General features: G+C 37.9%; 1 protein-coding gene across 12 annotated transcripts in view; it reads right to left on the bottom strand.

The window, feature by feature from the left end:
• DGKI (diacylglycerol kinase iota) overlaps positions 1-25,497 on the bottom strand; it is a 459,603-nt gene that overhangs the window by 153,536 nt on the left and 280,570 nt on the right. For 8 of the 12 annotated variants that reach the window (XM_017957194.3, XM_031665135.1, XM_031665134.1 and 5 more), the window contains 2 exons: positions 6,852-7,051; positions 220-282 (listed from right to left, as the gene is read on the bottom strand). In XM_017957194.3, the coding sequence (XP_017812683.1) occupies positions 220-282; positions 6,852-7,051 (263 nt within the window). The remainder of the gene's footprint in view (positions 1-219; positions 283-6,851; positions 7,052-25,497) is intronic. The other 4 variants (XM_017957197.3, XM_017957199.3, XM_017957206.3 and 1 more) reach the window with 1 other exon arrangement.

Raw genomic sequence — 25,497 nt, 5'->3', positions numbered from 1 at the left:
AAAAATTGAACTGTTAACTTAGATAGAGGATGGAAGCACATAGAACATAAAAAACTTCACAGCTCCATTTCAAATCAAAGAGGGCAACAGAAAGCAATTCTGGTGAGGTGGCTTCCTTATCTGAGGAACAGACCTGTGAAGGCAAGGGACACAGGTAGTCCAACCCTGAGGAGACGAGGCTGGGGAGAAAATGTAGAAACAGAACGGCACTGTACTCACATGGTGAAGGAGCCGGGGGGAGCAGACACTCGCCGCAGGTCCGCAGTTTGCACCTGGTGAATACTAGAGGCAGCAGGGAATGAGCAGCGAAGACAGAGTCAGCGACAGCGTGGACAGACAAGGAACAAGCCAGGGGAGAGAAAGAGAGACACACAAAATTTAAACAGAAATTAAATGAGCGCATCACCAAACAGCGAAGGAAAGGAAAAGGAAAACCAAGCCAGCCACGGAAATAATCCAAAAAAAGCGGGTGATAGCAACAAAGCCGACAGGACACACGGAAGGTGCTGGTTCTAGGCAAGTCACAGACTGGAGCGGGGCCAGGCTGGGGTCGATGCAGGACAGCAGGTCGGGGGGTGCGGGGAGATGATCATGGCCTCCCTTGCTCAGGCCCATCAGGACACCCAAGGAGAGAAGGCACGCACTTACATATTGAGTGGTAGGCTGGCATGGTAAACTCATCTTTGAAAAGATTCAAAGTCAATTTAACCCTTTCATCACACAGCCATCAGGTTTCCCCAGGCTTTATAGGAACACTCATCAAAAGACAATCATCTTAAAAAGTGTCTGAACCAAAACTTCAACTTCCTTCAGTTGAACAACAAAGGCTTTTAAAAAACTCCAAAGGTAATACCAAGAAAGTCTCATTTTATCACTGTATTGCTGTCATTCTACCCACATTCTGGGAGAAAAATCAAACCACAGATTTCTCCCTTTTCTCCTTTCTTTTATAATGGAGTCTACAGCAGCTGCTAGAAAAGATAAAATGTAGAATTTAAGAAACTAGACCCAAAATGTTTTGTTGACTTTACATAATTATTCTCTCCACTCTCTTATTTAAAGAGTTTCATTGGAACTACATTAGACCTAGTTTCCTGGATCTCTCTGTTCTGCAGGATACATAACTTTTCATACAAAGTCACCCATGAGTTAACTCCAGTCCAAGCCTCTCTCTGTCTGTGTTATCCTCCAAGTACTATCATTTCCAACCAATTTAATACGTCTCAGCAGCCTAGGATGATGGAACTCGATTGCTCAATTCAAAGTTTGCTGACTAGAAATCTGGCCATTGGTTAAAATGATCATCTTTAACAGTGAAGCCTTAATTACTAGTGAACTAAGGATAATATTATCCATTTATTAATAGTTCATTGAAGATCTGAAACGCCTGGGTAATTTTGTCTCTATTCTCCTTCAATGGCATCTTGCAAATAAAGAACATAATCCAGCTTATCATGTTACTAGCATACGAATATGAACCTAGATACATCTGCTTATTCCTTTTTGTGGGGAAGGTATTTACTGGAGTTCATACTCTGTGTAGATTCCTATGCTATGATAAAATGACATATGCTCCCAAATAAATGAGGAGCTTCTGGACACAGTGGGACCTAGCTTTTTAGTTTGTGTATAGTAATGGCAAATGGGGTTATAAGCCAAGAAATATTTTTTAGGAAACATTAATTTTTCCTTTTGCATAAATGAAGATCTAGTGGCATCATGAGGCCCTATTAGTTAACTATTTCTCATGGAAATTCCTTCTATCCATGTGGGCCATAGCTTGAAATCATTAAATATGTATCTTTCATTTATAAGACAATGTGATCAAAACATATTTGATATTAGTTTTATAGTCACAAAATTTTAGACTTATCTTAGAAAGCAATTTCTGAGAAACACAGCAGAGACAGCCTCATAGAATGGATTCATGTGTGAGTCACTGATGCAAGATGTGACTGTGTCTCAGGACCTATGACCGACACTGGGGATCCTAAAAGGAAAATCCTAGGGCCTCCCCACAGAGCAGAGAAGGGAGGAGTAAATCCATGATTAAACTGTTTTTAGTAAGTAGTGTCATGAAAATAACCAAGAGCACCACTGAAGCACGTAAAGGTACATCTAACAGCTAGAAGTAGACAGAAAAGGCTTATTAGGAAAAGTAGTAATTCAATGGGGTCCTAAGCTGTGAGCGAGGAGTTAGCAGAAGATAAAGAGGTGCAGAGGGCACTGCAAGAAGAGGACCTGAAAGCAAAACCAGGATGATGTAGGAGACAGGCTACTGTTCCAGGAACAGCAATCTTCCCTGGAACAAAGAGCAAAGAGAATGAAGAAGGGAGTGATTGAAAAGGTCTGCAAAGCTAAGGAACACAGGCTTGGGATTCTTAGATCAATCTAACTGGTATATCAGAAGAGACAGATTATGTGAAGGCAGCAAGGGTGGGAACAAGAAAACAGTCAGAAGCATACTTTAGTAATGCTGCTGAGAGGTAGCTCGCATGACCTTTGAACTCTGGCTGCTTTAGCAGTAGAAAGGATAGAGGGGATGAGAGTGAAAGACTTGGGAAATAAATAGAAGATAGAGTTCAAAGAATGTGGTAGCTACCCTGATGGATGTTGATATGGTTTGGACATGTGTCCCATCCAAATCTCATGTTGAAATGGAATCCCCGATGTTGTATGTGGGGCCTGGTCAGAGGTGTTTGGGTCATGGGGGCAGATCTCTCATAAACACTTGGTGCCTTCCTCGGGGTAGTGAGTGAGCTCTCACTCTGAGTTCATGTGACAATCAGTTGTTTAAATGAGTATGGTGCCTCCCACCTCTTGCTCTCTCTCTCACCATGTGATATGCCAGCTCCCCATTCACCTTTAGCCCTGACTGTAAACTTCCTGAAGCCTCACCAGAAGCCAAGCAGATGCTGGTCCCATACTTGTACAGTCTACAGAACTGTGAGCCAAATAAAACTCTTTTCTTTACAAATTACCCAGCCTTGCCTGGGCACGGTGACTCACGCCTGTAATCCCAGCACTTTGGGAGGCTGAGGCGGGCAGATCACTTGAGCCCAGGACTTCAAGACCAGCCTGAGCAACGTGGAGAAACCCTGTCTCTATCAAAAATACATCTGGGCATGGTGGCACACACCTGTAGTCCCAGCTCCTTGTGAAGCTGAGGCAGGATAATCACTTGAACCTGGGAGGCAGAGGTTGCAGTAAGTCGAGAGGGCACCATGGCACTCCAGCCTGGGCAAGAGAGTCAGACTCTGTCTCAATAAATAAACAAATAAATATAAATAAATTATCCAGTCCCGGGTATTTCTTTACAGCAATGCAGAAATGGACTAGCAGGTGTATAGAAGTAGAAGTGACTGAGACAACCTCAGAGGCCAGGAAGAGGACAAATGAGTGGATGGTAGTTTCCTGTGTACAACTGTGAATGGAATAGGCTCACTGGATGGTGGGGAAGAAAAGCCAAGGAAATAAAGTTAATGAGTCCAGTTTCTGGCATGTAGTTTGAGGTTACTATGAGACATTAAGGTAAAAATGTCAACTGAGATATTTGGGTATCAGTCTTCAATTTTTAGAAGAAAATTCTGGGCTGAAGACACAGATCAGAGATACAGTCTCCCAGAGAAAGGGCAGAACCACAAGGAGAACTGGCATCTAAGTGGAAAGGGAACTGCTGTTAAGGGAGCCACAGCACTTACGTCTCGAATATCCAATTACCATGCTGTGTGAAAGGAGCCTAATTTTTAAAGATGAATTAAACAGCCACCTTCTTCTTATTGGGAACACACACACATACACACATGCAAACACACACATACATACACGCAAACACACACACACACACACACATACGCAAACACACACACATGCAAACATACACAAACACACACATGCAAACACATATACACACACGCAAACACACACACATACACACATGCAAACACACATACACACACGCAAACACACACATTCACACAAGCACACACATACACACACGCAAACATATACACACACACACAGAGAGGTTTTTAAGCTAAAAATTCTAAAGATATTTTCGACTACTTCTCCTTGAGTAAAGAAAAAAGACAGGTGAAGAAAGGAAGGCAGGAAATAAAGAAAATGTCTTTCGAATTTCTCTTTCTTCGAAATGGTACACTTCACACAATTGATGGCCAAAGCAGAGAAAGGCTTGAAGGACTCAGAAGGTGGAAGAAAACTTATAGAAAAGTCTTAAAGGAAAGGCTGACCTTGAGCTTGAAACTCCACTTGGAAATCCAGTGGAAGACCTTAGATTTCAAAATAAGGTTTTCTGGTAAAATCGAAAGAAATATTTAATCATAGAAGGTAAATAAGATTAGAATGAGAGAAATTAAGGTTTAGTAAGCAAATATTACAAGGTGACTAGGGTTTTTAGCTTTCTTTTGAAAATGTGCTATCTGTATTGATTTTCTGAAAATAGTGTTGAATAATTTTTCACAAGTAGTAATAAAGATTTTTATTTTTAAGTCTTATAAATATTCATTAATAAAATGAAAATTATACTATTATTCCCATTTCTCGTAAGTCTTTCAGAGGGCATGGGCTGGCCTGGATGCAGGCACCACTGCCTCTAGTAGAAAGTAAATAACAGTTCTGGGGTTTGTTATTGTTGTTGTTGTTTGGGGTTTTTGTTTTGTTTTGTTTTGTTTTGTTTTGTTTTGTTTTGTTTTTCCAGACAGAGTCTCGCTCAGTTGCCCAGACTGGAGTGCAGTGGTGCAATCTCAGCTCTATGCACCCTCTGCCTTGTGGTCCTAGAGATTCTGGTGTCTCTGCCTCCTGAGTAGCTGGGATTACCGGCATGTGCCACCACACCTGTTTAATTTTTGTATTTATAGCAGAGAAGGGGTTTTGCCATGTTGACCAGGCTGGTCTTGAACTCCTGGTCTCAAGTGATCCGGCCACCTGACCTCCCAAAGTGCTGGGATTACAGGTGTGAGTCAACGTACCCAGCCAGTAACAGTATTTTTAAGTTGAGGCTGCTTCTTGAACACTTGCATAGCTAAGAGCTACAAGAAGTGCCATCATATATCACGTGTGCCATGAGTACAAAAAGAAAACAATTCTTTTTATGTGCTTCTATAGGTGCAGAAAGCCAAATGAATTCTTAACAATATGGTTGTTGAGCAAATACGAATTCTCAACACAAAGGTAAAAGCTGTTTAAAACTAAACCAGCTGAAAACCATTTCATGTCTGATAAGGTTATTAAATACAGAAGAAGCAGGCCTAAGACTGTGAGCTCTCTGCCTATACATAGTAAAAACTTTTAGCTTCTGCATATCTTCTTAACAAACTATCTAAAAGTGACCCAACAACATAGACTATAGTACAGTTTCAGAGATTTTTTTTCACTTAGTATTTCATAGATTTCTGGCAAACCCATGGTCCATGTAACTCTAACATTTCTAGGGTAAATTTGATGAACCATATACAACTACTGACATTCCACGTTTTCTAAAATATAACCTCAGCAATTGTGTATTTAACCTAACAGAAGGTAAAGGCAGGGAGGGCAGGCAGCATGAGGAACGAGTCAGGAGTTTCACTAAATGCAAAATGTAAACAAAGAAAGACATGTAACTAAAAAACACCTCTGGAAAATAATCTAGGAAAAATTCTGGGGGAAGTCTGGATTCTGGGAGAGAAGGAAGGAGAGGACAGAGTAGATTTTTTTATCCCAGCTTCAAACTGAGACCCAGATGCCAAAAGCTGGAATACTCTGAGAGCACTATCTAATCCTGCTCATCAACATGTGCCACCACAGAGAGAGAACAGTAAGTGCTGGTAGTGAGTGAGGGCACCTGTGTTGCTGGCTATTCTAGGGACTTCTGCATAAATGCATGGCAAAGCATGCCCTTGCTTTACAGGCACCACAAGGAAGCCAGCCACTCAATGCAAATAGATAACCATGCATGACAGGCCACAAACGGGAGAAGCACCTTTGAGAGTCCCTCACTGTGACAGAGAATGACACAAGGCTAAGCCCTGAAATGGCCTTAGGCATACAGCATGATATATAGGAAATATTCAAAAGATGCCAAAACTTCCGTTCATTATCCATCCCCTTCTCCAACCCCACAGACACTTAATCACTAGTTGGAGTGAGACACACTATAAAATGAATATGCATTCTAAATATCTAGTCATTATTACCTTACCTCAAGTCAGTTTATTAAAATGCCTAAGAAAGGAAAACTCCAGGAGGGATACCACGGGTGAAAGAGTGGGTCAGGCTATGTCTGGACAATAGGATGCTGCCCAGATAGCCAATGCTGAGTTGAAGCACCAGAGTATGCAGGACCCCAAAATAGGAACATCAGGAAGGGAACAATTCGCTGGCAGGCAGAAAGAGATGCAATGTGGATAGAGGCCAGCCACTGACCAGCTCTGCCAACCAGCCGCGACTGGAGAAACCAACACTCTCCAAGCGACCTAAGTAAAGAGCAGGCTAACTATGTGCTTCCCTGAAACAAAACAAACAAAAACACATTTACCTGAACACAGTTTACCACCCTAGAATCCCTCTCAATGATTTTCTGAGAGTCCCAATAAATATATTCTCAAGTGATCAGTGAAGAATCATCATCTATCTCATGTACAGTAATAACTACTAAAAGAAGGGTGTGGAACTGTACAATAAACAAGGGGAAAAAACTCTATATGTTCCCATGAGAGAAACCAAGGAACTGCTGAGTCTCCCGGACTTTTTTCCTCTTCCCAACACAGTGAGGTTCCCAAACCATGCACATGCTCTGCACTCTCCTCTCCAAGGTCTTCGTGTTAAGCAAGGTAGGCCATGAGCAGACTCACTCATTAAGTAAAGGCATGGATGTTCTCCTCTTGCTCTTCTGTACCATGTTGGCCTGATTCCTCAGGGAGATCCGAATCATAGCTGGGGCCAACCTACAGGGCTCCCCATCCACTTGCATGGGGATGGATTTGTAAGTTAGAAGCATGACTTCTCGACACTGGTGTAGCCTCTCTCCATGGCCCCCAACTTGCAGGGCTGCCTATAAAAACAAGAGTCAAAGGGAAGCAAGGAGTTAGTTCTCATTATTTAAGAAACCTGGAGGCCAGGCGTGGTGGCTTATACCTGTAATCCCAGCACTTTGGGAGGCCAAGGCAAGTGGATCACCTGAGGTCAGGAGTTCGAGAGCAGCCTGGCCAACATGGCAAGACCCCGTCTCTGCTAAAAATACAAAAAAAAAAAAAAAAAAATAGCTGGGCATGGTGGCGGGTGCCTGTAGTCCCAGCTACTTAGGAGGCTGAGGCTGGAGAATCACTTGAACCCGGGAGGCGGAGGTTGCAGTGAGCCGAGGTCACGCCACTGCACTCCAGCATGGGCAATAGAGTGAGACTCCATCTCAAAAATAAAAAAGAAAAAGAAAGCTGGAAATCACAAGTCCATTGTACATAACCAAGGAGTCTGTGATAAACATAGTAAAATTGGTAAAATTAACCACCACCATAGTAGGAAACCTGGATAAACCATTAATACAAATAAACTTAATATTCACAATTATGACGAGCCTTACCATAAATTCCTATTAACTACCACTTTTTGCTCTTACATGTTTCAAATCTAAATTTAAGCATGTTAGTTTAATACAAAGGTTTTTCTTTGTGTTATATATTCTCATTAAACAACCAATGAAAGCAGAACAAAACCAATATGAAGGAGATAAAGCAGGTAGTTTATTAATCTCTAAATTGTATTTACCTAATACTTAAATATGCAGCACATTGTTGATTACTTTTCATGTTTAGATAGGTGTTTGCTTTTTTATCTAAACTTCCTCAAGCTATTTCTAACTTGTATAAGATCAACAAAATGCAAAATAACAACAATTACTTAATTTAAAACATTCTGGAAAGCAAAGCAGCTTTGAGGATCAAAATGAAAGACAGTAAGAACTCAGTTCATCATGGGAGCCACAGAATGGAGTTTCAAGATGATATTAAAAGTCTTGTTAAGGAGCAACACATTTATATAACCTCTTCTGACTTAGTAAAAAAAAAAATGTATTTAGTATTATTTATCCTTTTAGGAAATAAAAGAAAAATCACACATTTTTGTTGTATAATATACATAGAGCACACAAATTTTATTATACAGCTTAATAAATATTTTATACACACATGTTAACCTCCATCAAGACCAAGTTTTGGAAAAAACGTATAACACCCAAAAAGTTCCCACATGCCCCTTCCTAGTCTATTACACTCTTCCCACCAACTGACTGGTGAGCAAGAAAGCAGAGGAGAATGCTGTGAGAAGTTACTAAAATTCTTTTTGCCTTATTACCTGATGTAAATTTACTCTTTTTATTTTGTAGTCTTGAGTAGGCCTAACGACAGATAAAATGTAAAACCTGCCTGATAAGAAGGTATTCCTCTGAGTTTAACCGGACTGAAAATTGCTTGAATACCTTCCAATCTCTTGGTATTGGAAGTCATACACAGTAGTCTAGACCACTTTTAAGCCATCTTCTCAGCCTCAAAAACAAAACAGCAGCAAATATTACAAAGAGGTAGAGTTAATAACTGTCAATGCCACCCCTACTGGCATTTCACAATCAATCCAAGATGATTGCACAGACACAGGAGGAACTACTGTAATTAGCTTTTCAGGGTAGAGACATTTCCATTATTGTTAGCACAGTCACATTAAATTATTTTGGGAACAAATTAGAGTATGAGTAATTTTTTAAAACTTATTAGAAATACATATTTTTCATGTCTCAGATTGGTCCAGGCTTAGCATCTTATAAGATACAGGCTTAAGAGCCCAAATAGAAAGCCCCAAGACTTTCCAGAATGAATCATTTACTATTAGTAATACTTTGATTTATTAGTGACAACCACTCTCTATTTAACCTAGCACATGTTAGTCTTATGAGAACCTCAGATATTGCCTTTCTGGTAGCCTGTGACTTGAGAGGAAATAAGACAGTCCCTGACCTAATGCATCCACTGCCATTTATTGCCCCAAGACCATAGCTTTCCTTTGCACTGCAGCTATGTCTTGAGATTTTCCATCTTTTCACACTATACTCTTCCCTGGAATATTCAACCCCTCTCAAAGCGTATCCTCTTCCTTACTGCTCAAGTCCTTATTCTACTTGCTGTCAGATGGAAATAACAGGCAATCATGGGTTGGAGGAGGGGTGAAACAAGAGCAAATCTTACTCTCCTTTCCTTCCTCATCACCACTATCAGCCCCAGCCTCATTCCTGGAACAAAGGACCCAAAGGAAAAAAATCTGTGACATGGAGATCCAACACAAAAGATCATCAACAACCCTAAAGTCTGCTTGTGTTTTAAAGACTATCAAGGTAAACAAACCTCTGTAAGACTAAACAAAAAAGAATAGAAAACATAAAACTCTTTTCTCTCTCTCTCTTTTTTTTTTTTTTTGACAGTCTCACTCTGTTGCCAGGCTGGAGTGCAGTGGCGCAATCTCAGCTTACTGCAGCCTCCACCTCCCGGGTTCAAGCAATTCCCCCTGACTCAGCCTCCTGAGTAGCTGGCACTACAGGCACATGCCACCATGCCTGGCTAATTTTTTGTATTGTAGTAAGATGGGGTTTCACCATGTTGGCCAGGATGGTCTCAATCTTCTGACCTCATGATCCTCCTGCCTTGGCCTCCCAAAGTGCTGGGATTACAGGCATGAGCCACCGTGCCTGGCCAAAATTATTTTATTAAAAATAAGAAAGGGCCAGGTGCAGTGGCTCACACCTGTATCCCAGCACTTTGGGAGACCAAGGTGGGAAGATTGTATGAGGCCAGAAGTTCAAGACCAGCCAGGGCAACATAGTCAGACTCCATCTCTACAAAAAATTTAAAAATCAGCTGAGGATGGTAGTGCACGCCTGTATTCCCAGCTACTTGGGAGGCTTAGGGAGGAGGATCTTCTGAGCCCAGGAGTTCAAGGCCGCAGTGAGCTATGATCATGCCACTGCACTCCATCCTGACAATAGAGCAAGACCCTGCATCTAAAAAATAAAATTAAATAAATGAAATAAGGAGATAGCTAAAGAGATAATAGAGAGTTTTGAAAATCATGCAAGAATTTTATGAAAACAATAAATCGAAAAATCTAGATAAGAAAGAAATTTCTGGGAAAAATATAACTTGCAAAATTTGGTATAATAAATACAGAAAATAAACAGATTAGGGCTATTTTAAAAATTGAAAGAGTTATCAAAAAATCTTCCTCATTTTACCTTCCTCCCTCCCCCTTCCCCAAAAATGTCAAAAAGGCTAGATATTTTACAAGTCAGTCCTATTCAAATGTTAAGGAAAGACGGTGTCTATTTAGTACAAGTTGCTTTAGAAAATATGATGCTATAGCTTTTAAGGTAACAAAACTAGATAAAAGCAGTATAAGAAAACAAAAAATTTTAGCCTAAATTATATTCATAATCATAAATGCAAAAATCACTTTAAAAAATCTAATTGCCACCAGTGGTCTCTTTTATAGAAGTTAAAGTTATTATGGTTTATTATTAAGAATCAAGAAATTAAGAATTACTCAACATCAGAAAATACATCATTGTAATTTCAGTACATTAATGGTTTAAACGAGAAAAACCATATTATCATCTCAAAAGATTAAGCAAAAAAAAAATGACGTTCAATGCCTTTTATGATAAAAATGAATTTCACAGAAAACTAAGAGTAGAAAATAGCTTTTGTAACTGATAAAGATCACCTACCAAGATATCTAGAAAAAAATATTATTCACAATAAAAAAAAAAAATTAGAAGCATTCCTTTCAAGAAAAAAGTTATCCATTAGCAACAAAAGTTTTCAGCATAATACTGGATGTACTGACCAACACAATGAGACAAAGAAATAAAATTAGAAAAAAAAAATTAAAGGAAAAAATGTAAACTTACTAATATTTCTACTGATATTATCCCATACATAAAAATTCCAAGAAAATTCACAGGCCAAGTGTTAAAACTCCTAAGAAAGATGGCTGATACACTGTCAACTTAAAAAATCAATACTATTCTACTACTCTAGCATTAAATAAACAAAAATACAATATAATATAAAATGCCATTTACAATATCAACAAAAACAATACATGCAGACTTTTATGCAGAAAATTTTAAAATTTTACTGAAGGATGTAAGGAAAGACTTAAATAAATGGAGAGGCATGTTATATTCATGGACAGAATAATTCAATACTCCAATAATTTTAATTTTCCAAAATTAACATACCAATTCAATATAATTCAAATTAAAATAAGAGAAATACTATTTTGAGGAATCTTGTTGTCATGTTAATTTCATGTCAACTTTCTAAGCCACAGTAACCAGATATTTGGTCAAACACTCTAGATGTTTCTATGAAAGTATTTTTTTAATGAGATTAACACTGAACCCAGTAGATTTTGAGTAAAGCAAACATGAGTGGGCCTCATCCAATCTGCTGAAGACTCTAGAAAGAAAAAAGAAGAACATTCCCAGAACAAGGAGGAATTTGACCATCAGCCTGCCTTTGGACTTGGGCTTCAACATCAACTGCTCCCTGGGTCTCTAGCCTGTCAGCCTATCCTGCAAATTGCTGCAAATTGGGACTTGCCAGCCTCCAATTCACAATTCACATGAGATTAAAATAAATCTCAATCTCTCTCCCTCACTCACACACTCCCTTTTGCTCTGTTTCTTTGGAGAATTTTGACTAATATACTTGTACAAATGACTCAATAATTAATTTTGAAGGATAAAGATCCACAAATAACTAAGGATAGTTGGAAAGAACAGGGGCAATGGATAGCCGACTGTCCCTGATAGATACCAAGATATATAACACTTAAAGATGCAGTCATTAAAATAGTGAAAGTCAGTGGAAATGAATACAGAGAACAGAACAGACTCAAAGATATGAGTATATGAACTATGGTGATGTGGCATTATAAATTATTGAAGAAATGATGGATAATTTAGCCAATGAGGCTGGGAATATTTCTCACTATATAGAGAAAAATAAAATCAGTATTCTACCTCACATCATACACAAAGGAACAAGAAATAAAAATACAAATATAAATATTAGTGGGCTGAAAGAGAGGAGACAGTAAGTATTTCTTCCCATCTCTTTTTCTCAATCAGTGTCTGGCAATAGCTAATAATTCCTTGAGCTTCCTTTTCCTACTGAAAAGCACTCTTTCCAGGCCAACCCAACCCTGTGGCTCCAGCTCAGACAGGCAGTCCTCACAGAGGCTCCAACTCTCCTGGAGCGATTCCCTTCTCCAGAGTTCTAGTTCTGCCATGTGACCCTCCCAGCATGCCCATCAACAGGTCTCTCAGGTGGCCACTTCTCCCAAGTTCCACCTCTGTTTTATAGCCTGAGCTCCCTGATGCTAATAACACCATCTTCTCCCACTGTCCCTCTAGCCCTAGGGACCATTTATGGATTGCTAATTGTTAGGCAGGAATCTAGACCCAACACGGCGGTGTTACCCGGTGTAGCAGGCCCTTTGTTCCAGACTTCCCTTCCTCTTTGAACACACCCGCAGACTTGCATACGTCAGAGGTTCCGGCTGGGCAACCACACTCCCCCATGATCTGCAGCTCACTTGCATTCCACAAGTTCGTAAACAGCAGTTTCAGTTGACAGTTTCCAAAGACCCCTTCCTCATGACCCTTACTCGACTCCTGCCCTAGTAGTTTCAAGGCCCCCCAGGCTCTGTTTGTACAACCAGCTTCCCTATCTCTCAGGCTATAAAAAAGCCCCTACCCTCCTCCCTCAGCGCGACTTCCTTGGCCCGCACCTTTGGACCGAGGAACCTCGCCTGCGAGTACTAATAAAGGCTATTCTCACTGCCATTTGCCTTGTGTCTTCGTTCCCGGTTCGGCTCCAGCCTCAGTTTACCTTTACACTAATCTAGGGTTGACCTCTTTTCAATTCTTCTAACATCCCATAACTAGCCTCCTGTACTAAATAGCCTCAATGGATCTATCTCCTATTGAATTTTTTCCTCTTTGATACACTCAGCTCGTCACCAAAATGAGAAATTTACTTACATAATTTGCAGTGGCACCAATATCAGCTAATTCATAGTTTTTGACACATTTTACAAGCTATTTTACTGTCAGGAACCTCTATCATTAAGATTCTTTTCATTTTATCAATAATTAAGATTTCTAGGCACTGGTGTGTTTGTTTTATTTTATTTATTAAATTATTTTTGAGATGGAGGCTCACTCTGCTGCCCAGGCTGGAGTGCAGTGGCACGATCTCGGCTGACTACAGCCTCCGCCTCCAAAGCAATTCTCCTGCCTCAGCCTCCTGAGTAGCTGGGACTACAGGTGCATGCCACCATGTGCAGCTAATTTTGTTTTGTAATTTTAGTAGAGACAGGGTTTCACCATGTTGGCCAGGCTGGTCTCAAACTCCTGACCTCAGGTGATCCACCCGCCTTGGCGTCCCAAAGTGCTGGGATTATAGGCGTGAGCCACTGCACCCAGCCCACTGGTGTGTTTTAAAGTTCCATGGTAAAACATGCTGTACGGAGCCTAAATGCTATTAGTAGTGGTGGTATTAATTATTGTCCACATGAATAAATATTTATAGCAAAAATAATTCCATAAATTCAGTTTCCTCATATGGAAAGTAATTACAGTATGCTGCTACAATCACTTTCAGAACTAGCATTTTATGATTCTATGTTGCACCTACAATTCTATAATTTCATGTTCTCAAATTCCACCTCCTCCCATCTAGAGCCCTGTTTCTTTCCTTGACTATATAAGTGATGTAGTATTGTCCAGCCACTCTAAAGTGCTAGAGAGTAAAAAGGAAAGCACTGCATTTGAAAAACCTCCCTTCTGCAAATTTAAAAAATAGTAGCAATTATTGCATACTTACTATAAGTCAAAAGTTTTTCTATGAAAAAGTCTTGTAAAAATCTCAACACTCTCATTGGGATTACTTATATACATGTGTTTTTTTCATTTTTGTTTAATGAAAGTAGATTCTAGTCACTACCAAAGTGAGTTCATGAGAAGCAGGAAAAAAAGAAGCCACTTTTGTGGACCTGTCCAGTTTTACAACTGTTAGTGAGATGTAGACTCGTATTCATGATGCGGTTTGGGGAAAAAACCATTTGTATGCTTTAAAGGTAGTTATATAGACAATCATTCCTCTAAAATCTGCAATATCCTGACAATATAGTGACAGAATCAACAAAATATACTGGAGCAATGGAATAAAATAGATTTGTAGAATTCTGGAACAAAAGAAATATACCCTATCCATCTTTTAATAGTGGTCCAGTAGTGTTCGTCCCTTATATAAGACTGATTTTTTATCTTGTGAAGCAGGAAGTGGAGAACTAAGTGGAATGTAATGCTAAGACAGTACATACTAAGTCACAACGAAACACAGTCCAGAGCCACATACGATGTATCATCCACTAGGACAAGACAAGCAAAGAAGCAAGAAAACATCATCTATAATAAAGGGGAAAAAAATTATTGCTGGGTGAACTTAAGAGCAAATTGAAAGCTGCAGGAAGAAAGAGGCCAGTGAAGATAAAAACAGACGAATAGAAATTACCAGATCTGAAAAACAGAGACAGAAACATTTTATTTTATTTCTTGACCTGTGAGACAATAACAAGCAATCTAAAATACATTTAATAAAATCCCAGAAGAAGAAAAAGGGAAAATGGAGCAGAAAATACATGAATAAAAATATTCCTAGTTTGTTGGGGAAAACAAATAAACCTTTAGGTCCAAGGAGAACAGTGAACCTAAAACAGGATAAATGCAAAGAAAACCACTGTGGTGGGCAGAACAGTGCTCACCACTATAACCACCAAAAAAGATGCCCATGTTCTAACTCCCAGGAACCACACAAACCTCCTGGAGCAAAAGGGCCTTTTAGGTGTAAGTAAACTAAGGTTGTTGAGAGAGGAGGATTATTCTGGATTGTCTTAGTGGACCCAATGCAGTCTCAATGGTCCTTATAAAGAAAAATTAGGGGCTAGAGAATGAAAGTCAGAGAGGACAATGCAAGAATAGAAACAGATGCTGGAGTGACATAGGACTGTAAGCCAAAGAATGTGGGCAGCCTCTAGTAGCTGAAAAAGACAAGGGAACTAATTCTTCCATAGAATCTCCAGAGGGAACACAGCCCTACAAACCCATTTTAGACTTCTGATCTCTACGAATTTAAAATAATAAACGTGTGTTGTCTTAAGCCACTGTTGTAGTCATTTGTTCTCAGCAGCAATAAGAAAGTAATACAGCTACAAAGAGGTTTAAAACTAAAGATAAACTAGTACAATCACCATGGAGAGCAATATGGAGGTTCCTCAAAAAACAACAAATAGAAGTATCATATGATCCAGCAACTGCACTACTGGGCATTTATCCAATAGAAAGGAAACCAGTACACTGAAGAGACATCTGTACCCCCATGTTTATTGCAGCGCTGCTCCAATAGCCAAGATATGGAATCTGCCTAGGTGTCCAACAACAAAAAATAAAAAAAAAATGTAGCATGTATACACAATGGAATATTATTCAGCCATTAAAAAGAATGAAATCCTGTGGCAGCATGGATGAAACTGGAGAACATTATGCTAAATAATATAAGATAGGAACAGCACGTTAACCACCACACATTCTCATTAACTTGTGGAAGCTAGAAAAAGTTGATCTCATATAAGTAAAAAGTAGAACAGAGGATACTAGAGGCTAGAAAGGATAAAGGAAAGGGAGGGATAGGACGAAACTTGTTAAAGGATACAAAATTAAAACAAGACAGAAGAAATAAATGTTAGTGTTCTATACCACTGTAGGATGACTATAGTTGACAGTAACATCTAGTTTCAAAAAACTAGAAGGAGAATGTTAAATGTTCCCAACACAAAGAAATGACAAATGTTTGAGATGATGGATATGCTAATTATCCTGATTAGATCACTGTACATTATATATATTGAAGCATCATTATGTATTCCATGAATATGTACAATTATTACTCGTAAATTAAAAATTTGATTTTTAAAAAACAACAAATAAAGAGAAAGTCTCAAGAACAGGGAAAAAAAGACACACTATATACAAAGTACTAATGATGCAAATGACAGCTGACTTTTCATTATAAAATATGGAGGCCAGAAGAAAACAACTATTTAAAGAGTTAAAGCAAGACAAACAAAAACAAACCTGTCAGTCCAGAATTCAGAATTCTATATCTACAAAAACATAATTCAAAGAATAAGGATAAAGTAAAGACATTTTCAGAAAAATAAAATTTAAAAGTATTTGTTGCCAACAGAACTTCACTGTAAGAAATGTTAGAGGAAATCATTGAAATTAAAGCAAAATGATGCCCGATGGAAACTTGGATCAACATGGATCAACAGGAAGGAATGAATAACACTGGAAAGGGAAACAGGTGGGTACAAAGAACTTCGTATTTGTCTTTCATCTCTCAATTTCTTTAAAAGTAACAATTGTTCAAAGCAAATATATTAATGTTGATTTGTGGGGCTCATATGGAATGTAAAAGACATATGGAAATAAGAGTATAAGGTAATGCTGGGCACAGTGGCTCACGCCTGTAATCCCAACACTTTGGGAGGACGAAGTGGGCAGATCACCTGAGGTCAGGAGTTTGAGACCAGCCTGGCCAACATGGTGAAACCTCATCTCTACTAAAAATACAAAAATTAGCTGGCCCTTGTGGCAGGCACGTACAATCCCAGCTATTCAGGAGGCTGAGGCAGGAGAATTACTTGAACCTAGGAGACAGAGGTTGCAGTGAGCCAAGATCATGCCACTGCACTCCAGTCTGGGCAACAAGAGCAAAACTCCGTATCAAAGAATAAAAAAGAGCATAAGGTAAGAAAGAGAAAAAGGATTATGAGGAAAAGATAAGTAAATTGATATATTACTTGTATCCAGAATGGAGGCGAGATCCTATAGACAGTAAAATGTTAATGGTATTGTAAACATAAACTCAACAATTTAGACAAAATAATGAACAAGTTTCATGAAATATTTAATAAAGTTGACTCAAGAAGAAATCGAAAATATGAATAATTCTATATCTCTACTTGCCTTAAAGAAATCTCAAAGCCAGAGTATATTAGGAAATTCTATGAAATATATAATGAAAAAGATAATAGTACCAGTCTTCACAAATTCTTTCAGAAAACAGAAGAGAATGTCATTTCCTGTCTCAGATTCCAAGGCCGGTAGAACCTTTATATCAAAACCCAATCAAGATATGCAAGAAAAGAAATTTATTTATTGTTGTCCCTCATAATCATAGTCACAAAAATGCTTAACAAAATATTAGTAAACTGTATCTAGCAATATAACAATGATAATAAATCAAGACTAAGAGGGGCTTATCCTAGAAATGCAAGATCAGTATAAGATTTTTAAAAATTAATGAAATTAGTGATATAAACAAAGGGGAAAATTGTATGTCAATTTCAGAGATACAAAAAACCTTTGATAAAATACACCACTCATTTGTGATCAAAAGTTCTCAGGAAAGTAGGAATTAAGTGGAAATTCCTTAATCATATAAAGGACACTAATAAAAAAAAACTACAATTAAGCATATTTATGAAAAATATGGAATGTTTCCCCATGTAATCAGGAAAAATACAAACATGTGCATTCTTACCATTTTTATTCAACATCTTTTTTTTTTTTTTTTTTTTTGAGGCAGTCTCATCTACCTTAGGCTGGAGTGCAGTAGCCAGATCTCAGCTCACTGCAAGCTCCGCCTCGGGTTCAAGCCATTCTCCTGCCTCAGCCTCCCGAGTGGCTGGGACTACAGGCGCCCGCCATCTCGCCCGGCTAGTTTTTTGTATTTTTTTAGTAGAGAGGCGGGGTTTCACCGTGTTAAGCAGGATGGTCTTGATCTCTGACCTCGTGATCCACCGTCTCAGCCTCCCAAAGTGCTGGGATTACAGGCTTGAGCCACCGCGCCCGGCCTATTCAACATCTTAGTGAACATCCAAGTAAAAGAAATTTTAAAGAATTTTCTAGAGTGGCATGAAAATTTTTTGAATAAAAAAGGAAAGGCATGTAAGGCAACAGTAAAACTCTATTTCAAACAATATAATTGTGTATGCAGGAAAACCTAAGGAATCTAGTAAAAAAAAAAAAAAAAAAAAAAAAAAAACCAAACTACTGGATCTAATAAGTGAATTTAGCAAAGTTATGAGACAAAGTCAATAAACAAATATGTATGTATATATAGACACACATATAGTCATGTCTATATACTAGCAATAATAATTAAATGTAAAATTTAAATTACTGTTTAAAATAGCATTAAAAAATACTTAGAAATAAATAATTAGAAATTTAACAATAGGTGTGCAAAAAACTGAAAATTGCAGTGAAGCTACAAAACACTGTTGATGGATATTAAATACCTAAATAAATGGAGAAATATACCATGTTCATGGATTGGAACATTCATATTGTTAATATTCCAATTCCTCCCAAAATTATCTAAAACTTAAATGCAATTCCAATCAAAATCCTAATTTTTTGCAGATTAAAGCAGATTCTAAGCAAATGCCAAAAGACCTAGAATAAGGAAAGCACTGTTAGAACAACAAAGTGATTTATATTACCAGATTGAAGGGTTACCATAGAGCTAATTAAGACAGTGTGGTATTGGCAATGAGGATAAACAAATCAATGAAACAGAATAGAACCTAGGCACCAAGCAAAAGCACCAAAGCAATGTTACAGAAAAGGAAAGTTGATTCAACAAATAGTGCTGGAAAAAAACTGAATAAATGCATTTTTTATGAACGAATATACATCTTACACAATACACAAAAATTAATTTGAGCTGAATCATAAACTTACATATAAAAGCCAAACTTATAAATCTTCCAGAAGAAAACATAGGAGAATGGCCTCCCAATCTTTCTGGGAGTAATCAAAGATTTCTTAGGAAGCACACAAAAAGCTCTAAAACAAATTAAGCCTTTTTCATAAAACTGGATGTTTAAAACTTATGCTCATCAAAACAAACACTAAAAACACAAAAAGGAAAAGTATAAACAAAAAGAATATATTTTTAATAAATAAATCTGTCAGAAGACTTGTATTCAGAATATATCTCTTCTATTTCAACAATAAAAGATAAACAGCCCATTAAAATATGCAAAAAAAAAAACCACATTTAACTTCCTTTAAAAAAAAGACAAAATGGTAACAATAAAAATAAACTTATCTTTACTCTCAAATGTTGTTTGTAAGGACATAATTGTCTGTTCCAGAATTTTATCTGCATAAAACATACATAATTCCTTGATTTCCTTCAGGGATGGAAGTTTATTTTTGTCCCTGTTCCATCAAGTATAATATTTAAACATCATTTATGTCTCTATCCATTAACACATTTTCAACATCTGTTGGGTATTTAAATCACTTCTCTGAGCACAAGGGCGGTCCCTCGTGCCACCTGGAATGCAGCTGGCTGGCCTTCAGTGACCCCAACGCCTTGCAGGGCTCCCACCACCCCCACCGCCACAGTCATGGCTGGCCGCAGGAACTCTGTATAGTAAATCACTTCTCATCCAGGAACTCTATATGACTCTCTTGGGCAAGTAAACAGTATGAAATTTCTAAAAAACAATTCGATAATTTTATTAAGAGGCTTCAAAATGCTTATGTCATTGTAATTTCCTTAGGATTTGGCATAAGAAAATAATGTGAAATGTGAAGAGACGTTTACAAACAATTATGTTAATTACAGGATTATCTGCAATAGAAAACATCAGAAACCTAAAAGCTTCATAAAGGAAACTTTGCATAAAATAATTATTACATAAATTAGGATATATTTATACAATAAAAGTAGGTAGCCATTTTTAGTATGGGTTTTCCCTACAATATGGTTTCATGTATTTTTAAAAATGTAAAAATAAAGCAATTAGAAACATCAAATATAAATAGTTATTTATGAGTCATAAAATTGTAACTGATATTTTACTTTAGTTCTTATGTATATTATTGAAATAAGCAAACATTTAATATTACCTTTCTTCTAAAAACAAAGATATATGGTAAGTGTAAAACTTCAACTCTGAAAATTTCTCCACGTACTTTTCGCTCACTGAATAACCTCTTGCTTTCCTAATTCATAACTATAAAGAAACTCACACAGTTTAATTTCAATTAACAAAAAGAAAGCTGGACATGCCTTCTTTAAAGTTTACGAGACTGAAATCTTTGGATTTCATACTGAATGGCAAATTAGGTTCCCAATTCCTCTAACTGAATAATGCTTTGAACTGGAACTGTCTTGAGAAGTTTAAATTACTTAGAAGCAAACTCAACATGAAAGGACCTTAGAAACAATAATGGCAGAAAATTGTGGCAGAAATAAATACAAATTACAATGTCTGATTATGGTCTGTGTAAAATCCAAAAAGGTAATCAGGTTACCCAGCACTCAATGAAGAATCATCTTAATTAGTAGGAATGTATTTCAACCAGTAAAATGAATTGAAGACTTCTACTTTGAAATTTGCAATTACAAGATAAAGAGTCTAAAAGAAACAGCCTTTTTTCCCATTCCAGTAATTCTATTTCAAAGCTCTCTTATTAAAGTGCCACTCTGAATTTTCAATTTTTTGGATTTTACTTAAATCATAAGCAATGTACAAGTATATTTATTAGTGTATTCCATGATTTTTAAAGTTTATAGCCTTTAATTACTACACACATCAATTTCTAAGAAAAATAGTTTGTTTCTAAAAAGCTTGACCTACTGGTTATGTTTTTAGTTACACAGCTATATTAAATATGCAAAAATATATACACATATACCCAAATAACTACATTTGTCTGTTCACATAATCATCTTAAACAAATGTTTGAGTTTTCAAATAAATTACCTTCTTAGAAATACAATCAATATACTAGTTCAAGAAATGTGAAATTGAAGACTGCAAATGAGATTATTTCATCCTGAATGAAAAAAAAATACAATGCTGTACTGCTACATGAGTAGCAAGTAGTAAGATAAAATGTGTCTGAAAATAGAGAAATATATGCCAGTATACATTTAGAGGGCATAGAATGTTCAAAACCATACGGTTTAAACTCCATTTAATTCTGCTTTTCTTAGATAGGATTCTCTTTCTTGGAAGCAATTAGAGTCACTGGAATCTGAGATTCAATCATGCATTTGATGCTAGTTGATGATGTATATGGATTACCTTATTCACATGATGTAAAGAAAAAAAAAAATTGACCTAATTTTAGTATTCCATTTCCTTTTTTGCCAACTCCCATCTGCGATTATTTCTTTTTCCTACAAATGACAGAAGAAGAATAAAAAGGATCTGGCAGAACCCCTCCCTCTCCAAAACAATCTCTCCAACCTGAAAAGATCTCCTAAACTCTAAACGTATATTTCAAATTGCCCATTTCTATATTTCCTTAAATGTCTTATGGATTTTGAATTTAAAATAGGTAAAACACAGTGTATTTCTTTTGAGATATTCTCTCTTTTATGTTTTCTATCTCATTTAATGCATTTATCCTTTACCTAGCTATCTAAGATAGCCTCCTGGAATTTGGGTATACTCTTCCCTTTGTACCCTTCACAATACATCACTAGGTCCAAACAACTCTCTTGAACTCACCACCCCCTCTGTCTTCACTGGCATTTTCTTACTTCAGGCTTGCAGGCCTTCTCTCTCTCTCTCTTTTTTTTTTTTTTTTTGAGATGGAGTTTCACTCTTGTTGCCCAGACTAGGGTTCAATGGCATGATCTTGGCTCACTGCAGCCTCCGCATCCTGGGTTCAAGTGATTCTCCTGCCTCAGCCTCCCAAGTACCTGGGATTATAAGTGACCACCACCATGCCTGGCTCATTTTTTGTATTTTTAGTAGAGATGGGGTTTCACCATGTTGGCCAGGCTGGTCTCAAACTCCTGACCTCAGGTGATCTGCCCACCTCAGCCTCCCAAAGTGCTGGGATTACAGGCAGGAGCCACCACACCTGGCCAGGCCTTCTCATTTATGTACCTGGACTCACATGACAGCATTCTGACTTGTCTACCTGCCTCCAGTTGTAAATTCTGGTTGTCTTCTACAATGTCATCCATATAATCTTTTTTTTTTTTTTTTTTTTTGAGACTGAGTCTCACTTTGTTGCCTAGGCTAGAATGCAGTGGCACAATCTCGGCTGACTACAAGCTCCACTTCGCGGGTTCACGCCATTCTCCTGCCTTAGCCTCCTGAGTAGCTGGGACTACAGGCACCTGTCACCACGCCCGGCTAATTTTTTGTATTTTTTAGTAGAGATGGGTTGTCACCATGTTAGCCAGGATGGTCTCGATCTCCTGATCTCGTGATCCACCCACCTCGGCCTCCCAAAGTGCTGGGATTACAGGTGTGAGCCACCACGCTTGACCCACATAATCTTTCTAAAGCACAAGTCTGACCCTGTTTTACTCCATCTCTTTTAGCCTCCCCACTGACAGTTTAAAGAACTCTATCTCTGCCCTTTCTCCACATCCATGGCTTCACTGACTCTGTGTCATTACTCGGAGCCACCACTGGAACCCTCTCCTAGGATACGGTGGTCTCTTAGGCTAATTCCCTGATGGTCACGTTCACTTGGCAATTCCACTCCCAGGGACTCCTCCCTACTCTAAGAAACGATTGCTCTCATCCCCATTTTACAAACACTGTTCTGATTTCAATTCTTTTCACTCTCACCCCAGTCTTTCTCCTAGGATTTACTGCCTCAGATTATGATGGCTTGTTTACTCCTTTGTCCCCCTGATAACACCAAGCTATGAACACCCTGAGGACAGGGCTTTTCTTTTGGTTCGCTTCTTAACAGTTTTACCTAGCAGCATCCCACTTAGCGATACAGAATTTGTAGATTCAGTGAGTATTCAATAAATGAGTATGATTGATACTAAAGGAATGAAATCAGAGAGACAGTTGAACTAAGTATTACCTTGAATTTTAAAAAAATCCTATTAATTAGACATCATCACTAGCACTCAAACTTCCCATACGCTGAAAGGACCTTTTATGACCCCAGACTAGGAAGGTACACAGTGTTACTTCACTGTATTCAACTCATCCAAGTAGTCACAAGCCCAACCAAATACTAGGGGAAGCTAAATCCCAATCTTTGATGGGATCATTGTTCAAAAACTGAAGGCCATTTAAAACCAGAGTCACCACTGGAGGATGCTAGTGAACTAACTCAGTATTTTGAAAATGTATAAGGAAAGAAAAAGAATCACTTATTGAGCCTTTCCTACACAAACTATGTGACTAAGTAATCAAATAGTAAGTGAAGTGAAATTTCTCTTCATAGAAATATTTCAAGTAGTAAATGAAAAAGGATAGAATTAGAATATCAGGCCGGGCATGGTGGCTCATGCCTGTAATCCAAGCATTTTGGGAGGCCGAGGCAGGTGGATTACTTGAGGTCAGGAGTTTGAGACCAGTCTGACCAATATGGTGAAACCCCATTTCTAACAAAACTACAAAATTAGCCGGATGTGGTGGTGGCAGGTGCCTCTAATCCCAGCTACTTGGGAGGCTGAGGCAGGAGAATCGCTTGAACCTGGGAGGCAGAGGTTACAGTGAGCCAAGATTGCACCATTCCCAGCCTGGGCAACAAGAGCAAAACTCCATCTCAAAAAATAAAGAAAGAAAGAATTAGAATATCACTATTTTGCAACCCTTAATGATTGCTAGATCCAGACATTGACCATCAATATCAGTCAACATTAAAAAAGGAGAAACAAAGCCGAACATTACATATTCTTTTTAGAAAAAGAAAACACTGCTTACAAAGTAGATTTGGGGGAAAATATATGTGGTGTATGCAGATCCAACTATCAAGTAGAGAAAAAAAAGAAAGAAGCACATTTTAATAAATGCCTCAGGGATCCTATAAGCAAAATTCAGACTCGGAAACTTGACAGGACAAATGACCAGTTTCTTCCATAAATAAATGGGTAAGAGTTGGAGGGGAAACTACTGAGAGTTTAAAGTCATATCAACCAACCACAATGTGTAAATTTTATTTGGATTCTGACTCAAAGAAACTGCATAAGAAAATAAGTGACATTTGTGAGACAACTGGAAATTCAAGCTCTGAGTAAATATTTACTGATATTCAGGTAGTATTAGTTTCATTTTTTAAAATAATATAATGTCATTGTGGTTGTGTTTATAAAAGAAAGTATCTTTTAAAAGTCCATTTTGAATTATTGATGGATAAAATGATGTATATGCTATGCATAAGATGTATATATGACATATATTGTATACACGTAATGTCTAGGATTTGCTCCAGAATAATATAACAAAAGAGGTTTTAGGTGGGACAAATACAAGATTGTCCATGAATTGAAAATTATAAAAGCTGAGCAATGACACTTGGGAGTTTGTTGTATTATTTTGTCTATTTTTACTCTGAAACCTTCCCATATAAATATTTATTTTTTAAAAAATTTTGCTAACTCCTCAAGAATGCTGAATGAAGTAAACGCTCCTAGATCAGTGCTGTGATGCACTCTATGATCTGGCCCTTACCCACGTCTTTAGGAACACCTGCGATCACTCTCTCTTTTCACCTACATTTAAACCACATGAAACTACTTATAGTTCCCACAAAGCACTAAAATTCCTCCTGCTTTTGTAAATGTTCCTTTTTCCAGAATGTCAAGTTCCATTCTTCTTCTCCTGGTAAAATTCAGTCAGTCACATCACGCATTGCCAACTGCATGCCGCAGGCTCCCTGTTGTGGACTGGCCACCCACAACGAAGTGATGGATATCCACCATTTGCTGCCCCGGCTGCCTCTCCAGGCTTTCCTGCCCTTTTTTCTGCTCTGCGAGGCTGAGCTATTTGGACTGCATCAGTGGCTCCCATGTCTTCTGGCTTCCGATTAGACTTCTCCATAAAGACCCACCAGCAGAAGATCTAGAGGTCAAGGTGCAGAGGGAAGTCGCTGTATTTATGTCCCTGGCTTGCTCCCTGCCAGGTAAGCACAGGTTGGTTGCTTCCTCTTTGCAAATATCACTCCTATCAGGTAACCCTTTCCAGTTAGTTCTCTTTCTGATACCGGTGATTGTTTCTTTTCCTTTTCATCTTCAGCTCAAGAATTGGTTTCTCATAAACCTAGTGCACTATTTGTGAAAGAGTCCTCCATTTAACTCTCCACTAATTACCCAGTTTCAGTATTGCTCCTGTATAATTAGTGTAATATTCTAATTAGTATACTAAATATACGAATTAGTATAATAAAAATTATACTAATTATACAATTGTTAGGGAAAAAAGAAAAAAACACCCAAACCAGAAAAGACTACAAAAAGAGCAAGACACAGATATAGTCTGAGAAAACACAGAAGAAACAGTTGAAGTACATTTCAGAGAGACAGTGCACACGTG

This window comes from Papio anubis, chromosome 4 (genome assembly GCF_008728515.1).
Source record: "Papio anubis isolate 15944 chromosome 4, Panubis1.0, whole genome shotgun sequence".
NCBI lineage: Eukaryota > Metazoa > Chordata > Mammalia > Primates > Cercopithecidae > Papio > Papio anubis.
Note: the sequence above shows the minus strand (reverse complement) of the source record. Positions and strands in the feature narration are given on the sequence as shown.